Below are 13615 nucleotides of genomic sequence, written 5' to 3'. Positions count from 1 at the left end.
GTGTTAAGACTCACTGTGGGACACAGCTATGCAACTAATATTTTCCTATATGTATGCAAAAGGAAGATTTGTTTAGTTCTCTGTGATTTTTATATCCTATTTGTAATGCTATGAAATATATAAACAAATGAAATGCTAATTCCTGGGTCCTCTTGAATATTTTTAAGATATAGGGCATTTTAACAATTAAAATGTTAAAAATTGGTTATTTACATACTTACTTATACATGTTGTTAAGGTTAGAGGTGGGAAGAACTTGTAGATTTTGACATAGGTGTCCTCCTATCTCTGGAAGGGGGAGAACTGCCCACTGAGACACAGAGATCTATTTTCGTGGTGCTGCAATTCATGTTCACAGAATAAAGCAATAGGGAAACACAATGATACTTTTCCTGAAGGTTAAATTTGCAAAATAACACACATTTATTATGCCAAATTACATGTATTGAGGATATTAAAATATGTTCTCGTGGGAGGAAAACAGAAAATACAAGTTCTAGAGAAGGGACTTTGTTTTATACATAAAGTACAGTAAGTAGCTAAGAAAACTTAGAAATAAAAATATACTATAGTTCATCATGTTGATATACATTGTATTCCTTGGAAGAAATGAAGCCATCACCATCATGGTCATTCTTCTTGAAAATATCTTCTAAAACTGCATTCTGATATGACTTGTCACGTGGCTTCTCATCTTTTTCAAATTCCCTTTTCAGGTAGTGATTTATCTAGAGGGCCAAAATAATGTCTTTAATACAAAGGTACCACAGTAAATTTTCAGTAACTTTAAGGAAATGTTTACATAAGGAAACTCTAAGCCTGCTTATAATAAGTGGTATAAAATCTTTAAAAACTATTTGAGGTTTTATTCTTTTAACCTTTGAAGCAATTTTCTGAAAAGAAACATCTTCAAATTAGCTTCCCCCGAGGTTATAGATGGTTAGTGGTACATACTCAAAGATTAACATCGGAAATGAATTTTGTTGAAACTAATTGTCTTTCAATAATCTATACTGTCTACATTATGAAAGGAAAATCATTCTTAAGGATTTCTACTAGTAAATAAACTCCAAATTGGCATTTTTTTGTAATCTCTAAAATTAATGCATATTAATGTATTATCAACAAAACTCAACCATAGGTTTCAAAAAAAAATCCTCTATAATAATAATGTCAAATAAAGCACAGGTATTAAGTATTCTTTCTCTGTGTAATATGACATTTCTACTAGCCACATGGGGACTCTCAGCACTTGAAACTGGCTCGATCAGATAGAGACATGCTACTCTAAGGGTTAAATATACAACAAAATTTTGAAGACAAAAAAATAATGATAATTTTTACATTGATTTCATGTTGAAAGGGAGGTATTATAGATATACTGAGTTAGGCAAAACATAGTACTAAAATTCATTTCACCTGTTTCTTTTCGCTTTTTAAGATGTGGCTACTAAAGTTTGTAAATTACGTATGTGACTCAACTATATTTCCATTCGAAAGTGCTAATATATGATAACTAAAAAAAGCAATGTACAATAATCTGGAGATAATATTCCGCAAGGCTGGGCACTTTAAAGGCATGAGTATTTTTGAAAGTTAAAGTTGAATTCTGAGAGGTTTTTAGCAGTATGTATCCCAACTCAGTCCACCATGGCTAGACTTTATTTTAGAAAGATCAACAGTTCTTAATGAAGGACAGATCAACTGTTCGCAAGTGGGACTTCAGTCCTACCGAGGAAGATACATTTTTCTTCCAGTTGAGCTTTAGCAATTCTACGTAGGTGAAAAGAGTTTTAAAGAACCTCAAATATTTCTCAGTTGCTAAGTAAATATATTTTCATAACCACGATTACCGACTCTCAAGATGTACTTTTCTAGTACACTGTGGTAGAGAGGTACAAAGAGGCAGTGGGTAAGAACATAACCTTAATTTTGCTGGTGGTAAGTTCCATACTGTCTCTACTTCCTAATTTAATAAAAATACTGTGTTCCTCTCCTCTCCCATCTTACACTAAAGAAATAATTGACTCAATCTTTCTGACAATGAAGGGAAGTAGTTTCTTTTAGTTCATGTTTCAAATCTAGGCTTTGTCTTGCACTCGCTGTGTGGTCTTGGACAAATAATTTAGCCTCTCTGGATCTCAATTTTGTCCTGTTTAATAGGAGGGAAACAGTATCTCGATGGTAGTAATGATGTGAAGATTATTGTAACATTTATAGATGTCAATTAAAGATAGCTATTATTATTCACACATGTGGAAGTCACTCTTACCATCTGGTGATTATGCAGCTGATACCTGAGAGACATTTGGGCAGACTGCTGCTAAGCAGGTCACTGTTTTTGGACTTTCTCTACTTTTATTTTCCAGAAAGAACTACAGAGCCCATAAGGTCGGTCTACTGAAGAGTATTCATACTGCAGAACATGCCCCTTTGCATTTGATAAGGGATGGTCTGTGTGCACAGGCTGAGCTCTTGGGTGCTATGTAAATTCATCTGCTGCTGGTCACTCTAAATAAAACTCATAAGGAGTCAACATGAAGTATGTCCTGGGATGAATATGCCAACCCTCTCATTGTCCTTCTTAAGGAATGGGGGATGTTTTCATTCACACATCCCTCTTCCACTGCTGAGCAACAAAGGAACTGCAGGGGACCATCCTTACTAATATCCTGGAGGAGGAAGTGGAATCAAGGTGGAGGAAGGACTGCAGAGAGAGAGAGGAAAAAGAAACAGAATAAGGGGGTTTACTTGTCTCTTGAAATCAACGACTCAGGTGACTCAGGTACCGGCTATTACTTGGGTGATAGAGTCATGCATATTAAACTGTCTCCAAACAAGAGGGGGGATAGCTGGTCACTCAATGTAAGCAAAAAGGGTATAGTCAGTGGGTCTAAGGCACCAGTCTTCAACAGTACAAACATTCTCCCTGAAACATATATTCTGGAAATTCTCCAAAAGCAGAAGGGAAGGCGACGGTTAAGAGCACAGTAGTAGGGCAGCCTGGGTAGCTCAGTGGTTTAGCGCCGCCTTTGGCCCAGGGCCTGGTCCTGGAGTCCCTGCATGGAGCCTGCTTCTCCCTCTGCCTGTATCTCTGCCTCTCTCTCATGAATAAATAAAGTCTTAAAAAAAAAAAAAAAAAAGCACAGTAGTAGAGCCAGACTGCCAGGGTGCGGTCTGATTTTGCCACTTAGTGTGGTGTGACCTTAGGCCAGTTACCTAACCTGTCTGGGCATCATTTCCCCACCTTCTGTAACATAGAGATAATGACAAGATAATGACCTATCTCATAAACTGTCATAAAGATTAAATGACAGGCTGAGGTGCTTATAGTAGTACCTGGTACTGAGAAAGTATGAAAGAATATTATTATTGCTATTTGACATCTTTATTAATCCCTCAATTCATACACAAGGTTAACTGGAATGCAGAAGCTGGTTAGTGAACTCCTGGCTCCCACTTACTAAGTTTCTAATGCACACAATTCAAATTCTTGGTAGCTCTTTTCATAATCCCATGTAATCCCCACAATCCTGTGAGGTAGAAATTACTGGCACTGTTATAAATTCCTACGGTGCTGCTTGAACGAGATCTGTTCTTGTAGTCTAGAAGCTGGAAATGCCCTGTACAGATTAGCTTGGTATTTTAATGACCCTCTGGCAGGGAGGAAGGCAACTGAACAGGATGACTCAGTTACAAAGTTTTATATTAAAAAAGCAATTTTCTTTCTTCCTGAAGCTCAGATTTTTTTTAGCAACCAGCTCTATAAAAGCAAAGTAATCAGCCCATGCTCAGTAGAGCTAAAAAAAATAACAGATGTAACATAGACGTATTTACATTGTGATGAAAAATTAGGCCTTACGCATTGAATTTGTTTGAATTACCTCAGTTTTAGAGAGTTGCCGGTCATTGTCCGTGTCTATCTGTTTAAATGTTTCAATGCTTCGTGGTCCTTTGGTCACCGCATAAAGTTCAATCTCAAAAATCAATGTTGCATCGGGTGGAATCTTGCCTTCTGCTAAAGGTATAATTTTTAAGTTTAATTTACATGAAGAAAATGTTCAAATATGCATTCATGAATAGCCATTATAGCATTATGATTGTTATTTCCTGTTTATAAAAACCGCTTACTAAACACTTTTAGGGAAAATTTTTCAATGTTTTTAAACCAAATCAGCTTGAAGAACCTAGTGGGCCATTACTTCCTAATTGAATTAAAATAGATACAACTCGTGTAATTTTTATTAATATATCCTGTCATTATACAGAGCTAGTGCAATGAAGAAATTCATGGGCAGAAAAATTTCAAAGTGTAAATCAATAATCTTTTAAAAAATGATACTGTAGAGTTACTTGGAAGCATAAAGAAAACATCTATTTCAATACACTTGTTTATCCAATCCTTTACAGACATTAAAAAAAAATGAGTGCAATGACAGTAACACTTTTATGAAATCTCTAATCACATAAAAAGTGTTAAGTATTAAGTTGAATAGTCCTCCTGAATAAAGTTAACCTATTCACTGATGTCACAGATGATCTTAGCAAGCTATGGGCTCTTTCAGATGACCATTTCATGAAAATAACCTGCAGAAATGACTCACTAAGAGGCAGGGGTTAGCTTGTGTCCCAGTATTGCCTAGAGTTTCATCCATTACAGGCACTCAGATATTTGTTGAATGAATGCCCCTGTGGTTTATTTTTTAAATGGCTGTTTGTTCTTTGAAGGAAATAGGAACTTCTTTAGTGAAACAGTGGAGAATTCTTGCTAAAGTATTCCTATAACCCAAAGAGAAAAGAGCTTGAAAGCTGTAACCAAAAGGAGAAATGATCAGTCATCTCCGAAGCCAGGCCAAAGAAAAATCTGCCCATGCATCCTCTGACTAATGGAGTTCCAAGCAATGTACCACCTATTACCTAACTTTAGAGTAAAAGAGGCAGAGATTAATTCAATGATAATTTTTACAAAATCCATTCCTATTCTGTTCAATTACAATCTCCTTATGACAGGGAAATAACTAATGACAATAAAGACAACCTAAAAACACAAATTTCTTAAGAAAAAATAGTACAAGTACATATAAAGTTTCCCAATAACTCTACTATACACACAGAAAATACTGCCAATCAGCTTTTGTCTTACAGAGAAATTAGAGCACAGGAAAGAGAAAAAAGGTGAATTTGCTATAGAATTACCTGTATTTAGAGAAGCAGATCAAAGGCGTGGGAGTTAATGTAAAGAATCTATACATACCAGGTGTACTGTTAATTAAGCACTAAAAGTCACATGCATTTCAAGACATGCAGGGGTGCTTGTCACGTGAAGCAAGGATATTGCACAGAGGAAAGCCTTCTTCAAGTACCACCTAAAATAAAGTCATGCTTGACGTTAGGTCTCAATAACATTTTTTTTTTTTTTTTGAGAAGCAGGGGCCTTTATTGGGGTCTGACAGATGAGGTGGAGGTGGAATCCTAGGCAGAGAAATGGCAAAGGGCCCTAGAAGCAGGAACCCAGCCCACCTGGCCTCCACCCTGCAGCCCCTCCCCTGCCCCTAGCCCCTGACTCCAGCCTCCTGCCTCTCATCAATAACATCTTATTTAAAAAAGCTTATTCGATCAAGAAGCAGTTTGTTAAGCAGTTACCTAGGGTCTCCACTCAACTTTTTCGTAATCTAATCCTACCTATTGTAATGCAGATAAGGCAGCAGTTAAGTATGTTCCAAAGAACATGCTTTTGTTGGGCCTCAGTTTCCTTATGTGTAAAACAAAAGTGCTGGTGGTGTTACTAATGAGATTCAACTTTTTATGTTTATGAGCGACACCTCAAATTGAATATGAACTAACTTCCTCAGAGTTAAACGAGTACATCTCTGCAGCAAGTATCTGGTTTATTAATAGCTTAGGCAGCTTATTAATAGCTTAATTAGCTTAGATTACCTTAGCCTGGGCAATCATTCATAGCTAAGCATAAGCTAGTTTACAAAAATGATAACAAAGTGGTCATTTGCTACAGGGGAAGGGGGCCCAAGAGGATGGATGAGCACCTATTGATGACGCAGGATGTGGTTAAAATGAGATTGAAGAGCCTAAAAGGCAAACTTTGCCTGTATCATCTTGCCTAGGATCGGCCTCAACCTATGACGATATTTTTGGGCAAGAATTGCATTCAATTTAATTTATCTTTAATTTTTTTCTCTCCTTCTCCCAGATTCCTCAACAACTAAAAATAGGATAGATAAATTATGGTTCCATGGGAGCTATTTTGATGGGACCAAATGATTGGCTGAAAGCCTTGAGAATGAAGCTGTAGTTACCTGGAGCTGTCTCCCTCCACAGGAGTTTTTAGTCTGATTGGGTCTGTTTTGTGCCACTAGCTTCCCTGCAATCCAATTTGGGGCAGCAATCCCCTCCTCTTACTCGAAAGAACAGGTAAGAGAATCACTACTATTAATAAGTTAACCAAATAGCTTCAAAGATGGTGTGACCTTTCCGATGAAATATTTGGGAATAATGACAATATCTCTTCGTAGAAAACTAATCCTTAACGACTTTAATTATATACGAAATATTTCAAATAAGTGGAGATAGCAAGGGTTCTAAATAGGTGAGGAGGGAATAATTCTTCAGTTTTCACAAAGCAATAGAGGGCAAGAACCTAAATGAGAATGCAAAGTAAAAACCAACCCTCTGCCAGGCTGACCATTTCCCCCCCTTTAAACACTTTCCCTCTTTATTCAGCTCCACTTTTAATGTTAGCAATTAAAAAAAATTTTAATTTTGGAAAAAAATTTTTTAAAGATTTTATTTATTCATTAGGGACACAGAGAGAGAAGCAGGCTGCCTGCGAGGAGCCCGATATGGGACTCTATCCCAGGATCACGCCCTGAGCTAAAGGCAGATGCTCAACCGCTGAGCCACCCAGGTGCCCCTAATTTTGGAAGAACTGATACATGCGCATGGCAAAAAAATTTAAACAGTACAAAATATTAGAGAGTAAGACATCTCCTTACCCTCACCCTCAGGCTTCCTTCTCAGGAACACTTACTGTCATCAGATGACTGTGTATCCTTCCACATATAATACGGAGAGGAGATTCATGATGCATATGTGAAATCCTGCCCCTCCCATGTAAGATCTTTGAGGATAGGAAGTTGTTTCTTCTTTGTACACGGCTTTATGCTCAAGGCCTGGGACAGGGCTTGGCACTGATGCTCAATAAATACTCCTTGCATGAATACACTCTATCCCATTTCATTATTATTTTTAAGATTTAATTTATTAGAGAGAGAGTGTGTGTGCATGAGTGGGGGAGGTGGGAAGGAGCAGAGGGGGAGGGAGAAGCAAACTCCCTCCTGCTAAGCAGGGAGCCCAATGGAGGGCTTGATCCCAGGACCCTGAGATAATAACTTGAGCCAAAGGCAGAGGCTAAACTGACTGAGCCACCCAGGCACCCTATCCCATTTTTCTTTTAACATATTAATATATATGGCTCTGTGGCATTCTTTTTATTGGCAGCACCATAATCCATTGTACCAATATACCATAATTTAACTAATTCCCTAGTTGTTTTTTTTTCTTGTTGAAGATTTTATTTATTTATTCATGAAACACACACAGAGAGAGGCAGAGACACAGGCCGAGGGAGAAGCAGGCTCCATGCAGGGAGCCCGACGTGGGACTCATCATCCTCCTCCTCCTCCGACCCCAGGATCACGCACTGAGCTGAAGACGGAAGCTCTACTGCAGAGCTACCCAGGGGTCCCTTAACAAATTCCCTATTGATGGATACTCAGGTAGTTTCCGGTTTTTTGCTACCAAATAAAAGCCTGATGAATGTCTTTTATATATACCTTTGTGTAACATTCCTGTAAATGGAACTATTGGGTCAGAGGATATGTGCTTTTAAATCTTGATAGAAATTGCTAGAAAGGTCGAGTGATTTACATTCCCAGCAATAATGCATGAGACTGCTACTTTTCTATACCTGTGCCAACTTTTCTGCCTTTGAGAATCTGATCAGTGAAAATGGTGTCTCATTTTGTTTTCTCTTTCTTTAATTATTAAGGCAACTAAGTAATCCCATAGATTTAAAGGTCATTTGTATTTTTTTGCTAGTGGGCTGCCTGCCAATTTTTAGGACTAGATCATTTTTATTACTGGTAAGTGTCTTCATAGTAGTTGGAAAAAATTTCCCCATTTATCTGCTCTACTTAGGTTCTCAGATCTTATAGCGGGATTTTAAAAATAGGAAAGATATTGCAAGAAGCAGTTCATTTTTTCCACATTTCAAGGCTGCTCCTGAATTTGGGTAATAGTGACTGGCAGCTTTTTTATATTTAGGTGTTCTTTTTTTACTACATTTCTGTGCTGTCCTTTTACTCTAAAATCTTATGTTTCAGTTTCCTGAATTTTATGAATTTGACTTTGGTTCTGCTTACCTAAGGTATATGCTATAGACATTTATGTAATAATAAAATAACATGGATTAAAACAAGTAAAAATGACTAAGGTAGAGCTTATAAAATATACAGGATCTTTATGAGTACTGCCACTACATGAGGGAAAGAACTCTGGCCAGAGATCTGTCTTCCAACAATGTCTTATTTTCTTTATTTGTAAAAAGTGGGGACCATGGTGGACTGGACTAGAAACAGCTAAAGTTTATAGCTCTGTAACTATTTCTCTGTGATTTTTAAAATATTTTTTATTTTTTTTAGTGAGTCAAAAAATTTTTTTAATCGTGGGGAATACATGTAATGTAAAATTTACTACTGGAACCATTTTAACCATACAGTTCAGTACAGTTTCCTACATTCACATTGCTGTGCAACCAATCTCCAGAACTATTTCACCTTGCAAAGCCTCTACTCCACCCTCTCCCAGCGCCTTGGCAACCACTTTTCTTCGAATTTGACTATCCCGCATACGTCGTACAAATGAAACCATACGGTGTTTTTTTTTTTTTTTTTTTGTGATTGACTTATTTCATTTAATATAATGTACTCAAGGTTCATCCATGTTGTAACACGTAGAATGAATGATATTCTATTTTATGTGTATACATGTTGTTTTTCCATTTATTGGTCAATGGACACTGGGGTTATTTCCACTTTTTGGCTATCGTGAATGGTGCTGCTATGAACAAGAGTTTACAAATATCTCTTTGAGACCCTGCTTTTACTCTTTTGGACATATACCCAAAGCTATGATTTATTTTTAAATATAACTTAGAGATAATAATATTAAAACACCTTACCATAGCCTTCCTTTCCATATGCAAATGAAGGGGGTATAATCACTTTCCGTTTCTCTCCAGGGCACATATCCATCATCGCTATGTCTAGGCCTTTTATGACTTGCCCAACACCAAGAACAAACCATTTGGGGTGGCCTTCGTTTTGTGTCCGGCTATAATAAAAAACAACACTTAGGTAAGCTGATTTTAAGAAAAATAAAAATTAGGGACACCCGGGTGGTTCAGAAGTGTCTGCCTTTGGCTCAGGGCGTGATCCTGGGGTCCTGGGATCGTCCTGGGTCAGGTTCCCTGCAGGGAGCCCACTTCTCTCTCTGCCTATGTCTCTGCCTCTCTCTCTCTCTTTCATGAATAAATAATTAAAATCCTTAAAAAAAAACAGAAAAAGAAAAATTAAACATTAAAATACATGGGAGGGGCACCTGAGTGGCTCAGTTGGTTAAGCTCTGCCTTCTGCTCAGGTCATGATCTCAGGGAACTTGGCTGGGGCCCTGCATTGGCTCCCAGTTCAGCCAGGAGTCTGCTTCTGCCTCTCCCTCTGCCACTTCCCCTGCTCATGCTTGTTCTCTCCCCCAACCCCATCAAATAAATAAATAACATCTTTAAAATATATATATATATATATATATATATATATATACACCTTGGACATTTAGTTACAATTTAAAATTGGGAGCCCTTTCTCTTTTCCCATATTAACATTCATTCTGAACCCCCTGGCGGGATGTTTGGCTCAAACTTCTTTCATAAAGCCAGAAAGAAGTATGATTTGCCCAAAGCTAGTCATTAGGAGTTATGTCATTATCTTTTTAATTGCCATCTTCACAAATACTATTCAGTAGTTCCCTTTTTAATAGATCTCCGGCCTCCAACTAGCTGCATGGCTTTGTACAAAGAACTCCTTTAACCTTTCTGGGTTTGTTCTAAAAAAAATGATGGTGCAGGTTTAGCCTCAAAAAGTCATTTGAACAATTAAAATTTGTAAAAAAAAAATATAATTAAAATTTGTATCTTTTATTACATGTATCTATTTTCTTCCAAATGTAAAAACTAACTCTCCCAATCCTATCTTTATGGGGCAATGGTACAGATGAAGAAAAGCCATTCTTCCTCTGAGTAACAAAGGATCAATTAAATCAGAGCAGGCAGTGATTGAGATTAAGGTGGGGGGGGGGGAGATAGGAAAACACAGGACCCAGAAGACACCAGGGGGCAAGTTATTGGTGTTCTGGTTTTTGGATACAGTTGGAAAGTGGCCCTGAGCCTGTAAATACCGTGCTTCTGAAGGCTAGATAAAATCTCTCAAACTTTTTCTACCTAAATCTTTATAAAGTGATTCCAACAGGGCAGCCTGGGGGGCTCAGCGGTTTAGCGCAGCCTTCAGCCCAGGGCGTGATCCTAGAGGCCCGGGATGGAGTCCCACATCGGGCTCCCCGCATGGGGCCTGCTTCTCCCTCTGCCTGTGTCTCTGCCTCTCTCTCTCTGTGTCTCTCGTGAATGAATAAATAACATCTTTAAAATAAATAAAGTGACTCCAACATACGGCAAAAAAAAAAAAAAAAAAAGTTGAGAACAGCCTTGCAGACAATACCTTGACTTCTATAGATCCCAAAGGGGGTGGCGGTGGAAGTGGTCTGGGTGTGTGTGGTTGTACTGGATTTCCGATGATCTCTTGGGGCAACATTTTCAATAGTTGAAAAAGTAACCGTTCAATAGGGGACTGCATATCGTAGGAGTCCACTCTCCCCCGGGGTGAGATAACAAGAACAAGCCAATCCCCAACCACTGAGGCTTCTGGTCGGTAAAGGGGAGGCTGGGTTCCATGCACCAGCTGCGCGCAGGAGCAGTTCACAGCATTGCCTACCTGCAGTAGAATTTCGAGCCGTCGCTCGCCAGGTAGCCGTCGTAATGCGCATTTAGCAAGTCTCCCTTCTTGCTGCTCTTCGAACAGTTTTCTGGACGATGCAAAACTTCGATTTTCACTGCCTCTGTGCTCCCCTCTTCCTTTTGTCCCTGAGCAGTAAAAATGACCCCTACACAAAAGAAAATGAGGAATCTGAGTGGAAATGGCATGATTCCCGAAGCTGACCCCCCCCCGATGACCACGGCGCCCCCCACGCGTGTCACTCGCGCTCAGCTGCAGCGGCCAGGGCAGCCGAGTTCCGACGCGTGGCAGGCATTGTTCTACGTCACAGAGGGCTGGGGGCGGGGCCCGGGGGCGGGGCCTCGATGGGGGCGGGGCGACCCGGGGCCACGCCCCCTCCGGGCTGCGCGCTCCGCCTCGGAATCCTCAGCGGTTCGCCCTCGGTTCGGACCCTTGGGTGCCCGGCGCCTCGGATGGTTGTCACCGGTCGTGGAGGCACTTGCACCACTCCTCGGAAAATCCGCGTATTTTACGGACTGTTTCCTCGGGCTTCGGTGGTCACGATCGCGTTTCCTAAAATGAAACCGGCCAGAGACATAAATTCACAGTCTGGGATTGGGATGTTGTAGTCAGAGAATACGGCTGTCATTTTTGGGCGTAAAAGGTTTGTCCTCAGCCCCCCCCTCCCCCCCCAGGGAACGAGCCGGCCATCGGAGGAGACTCTCTGCTGCTGGGGGTGTTGTCCTTGAAAGCACCTCCTCGGGGTGGAGTCACGCATTTCGAGGTTCCAGGCTAAGCCACACACTATCTGACGCCACCTGGTCGCCAGTAAACAGCAGGTGCTGCAGCTCCTCGCCCCGTCAAAGGCGTTTCCCACTAGCCAGCTCCAGCGATGTGGGACCTGCTGCTGGTTTGCATTTCTTTCCCCTCCTCCCCACTCGGGGCCGCCCTTCATTTGAGGGCTCGTGGGAGATGGGGGGAAAACTTGACGGGGTCCTTTCTCTTACCAGCTCTGCGAGCCTGGTGACCATCCACTGTACACGGATGAGAAAATGAAGTAATTGGAGTCTTCGGCCCTTTTGTTCCAATCTCACAGCTAATATGCAGCCGGGGTTTGACCGAGTTTGAACACAAAGCCAGTTTTAACCCCGCGCAACATTTTATTTAGTATGAAAAACTTACAAACATACAGAAAAATCGAATTTTATTACCCCCGTCACCGCGGCCTTCTAGCCACCCCACGGATTGTCTGTCTCAGCAACGTGTAACTATATTCATGACACAGCCATCCATCATCTATCGGTCTCCCTGCCCTTTCACCAAGTCACCTGGTTTCCAACTGAATACCCCAACACTTTCTACAGACCAAATCAGAAAAGCTTCAGCGCAGGCCTAGATCAGGCTCTGGAAAGAGAGGTGCGGTTCTAGCTGGCTCGGGGATGCGAGGCAAAACCGCAGCACTGAGCCGGCTTGGCTCAACGCTTGCAGCATTTCATAAGTCTGAATTATTGTCATATATTTTTTAAAGATTTTATTTATTTATTCGAGAGAGAGAGAGAGAGAGAGAGAGAGGCAGAGACACAGGCAGAGGGAGAAGCAGGCTCCCTGCAGGAAGCCGGGTGCGGGACTGGATCCCAGGACCCCGGGGTCACGCCCCCAGCCCAAGGCGGATGCTCAACCGCTGAGCCCCCCAGGCGCCCCCTGAATTATTGTCATTATGTAAGATGATCATTAAAATGAAAGCTAGGAGAAAGCTCCTATTTCTAGAATGAAATAAATCCCAAAGTCTGGTTCCCTGTTTTACATTCTTTTTGTTTTGTATTTTAAAATGTCCCCCCTGTTTTATATTCTAAATGAAGCAGTGGCCATCTGAGGTTAGTTGTCGGCGTGGGGACCGTCCCCTGGGGCGGCGCCTCCCCGGGGGACCCTCAGCGGCACACTGCCCTCCCAGGAGGTCATTTCCTGGGACCCCGAGTGTGAGGAGGCAAGGATCGAACGAGAAATGCGTGGTCTTTGACGGTCCTGGAACGACCACCGACCACCGCCGGCGGGGGGGAGGGGGAAGCCCGAGAGGCCCGCGCCTCCTGCGGGACGTGCGCGCGGGCGGCGGGTCCTCGGGGTTCCCCGGGGCTGAGCGCGCCGCGGGCTGCAGGCCTCCGCCCGCCGGCTCCGGGCCTCTCCCGGGCAGGGGGCGGGGAGGACAAGGGCGGGGAGACCCGGGGCGGGGGTGGGGGGGGAGGAGGAGGAGGAGGAGGCCCGGGCTGCACCCGCCTCCCCCTCCTCCCCCCGTCCCCGGGCGCCCGGCCCCCTCCCCGCGGGACTGCAGGCCGCGCCCGCTCCTCCGGCTCCGCCGCCGGGGAGGGGTTTCCCGGGACGAGCCGGCCCCTTTCATCCAGGAAGTGAAAGCGACGTCGGGGTCAATGAAAGCAAGCGGGGAGCCCGGGGCGGGGGGGGGGGAGGGCGCAGCCGGGGCGCGGGAGGGCGCAGCCGCGGGCTGG

The 13615-nt window shown here is 42.1% G+C and overlaps 1 protein-coding gene across 2 annotated transcripts; it reads right to left on the bottom strand.

Annotated features, from left to right (window-relative positions):
- Positions 1–399: 399 nt before the first annotated feature.
- FKBP7 (FKBP prolyl isomerase 7) lies at positions 400–11433 on the bottom strand. 2 transcript variants are annotated; one of them, XM_055308601.1, is made up of 4 exons: positions 11118–11433; positions 9257–9408; positions 3885–4018; positions 400–728 (listed from the first exon to the last, which is right to left on the bottom strand). In XM_055308601.1, exons 1-4 carry the CDS (start codon positions 11324–11326, stop codon positions 567–569), a joined length of 657 nt encoding a protein of 218 aa, XP_055164576.1. In that variant the 5' UTR covers positions 11327–11433; the 3' UTR covers positions 400–566. The 2 variants fall into 2 exon arrangements, with proteins under 2 accessions (XP_055164576.1, XP_055164577.1); XM_055308602.1 differs by having other exon boundaries at positions 3885–4015.
- Positions 11434–13615: the final 2182 nt, after the last annotated feature.

The sequence above is a fragment of the Nyctereutes procyonoides genome, unplaced genomic scaffold, assembly GCF_905146905.1.
Source record: "Nyctereutes procyonoides isolate TBG_1078 unplaced genomic scaffold, NYPRO_anot_genome, whole genome shotgun sequence".
Taxonomy (NCBI): domain Eukaryota; kingdom Metazoa; phylum Chordata; class Mammalia; order Carnivora; family Canidae; genus Nyctereutes; species Nyctereutes procyonoides.
This window is presented reverse-complemented; position numbering and strand designations above follow the sequence as displayed.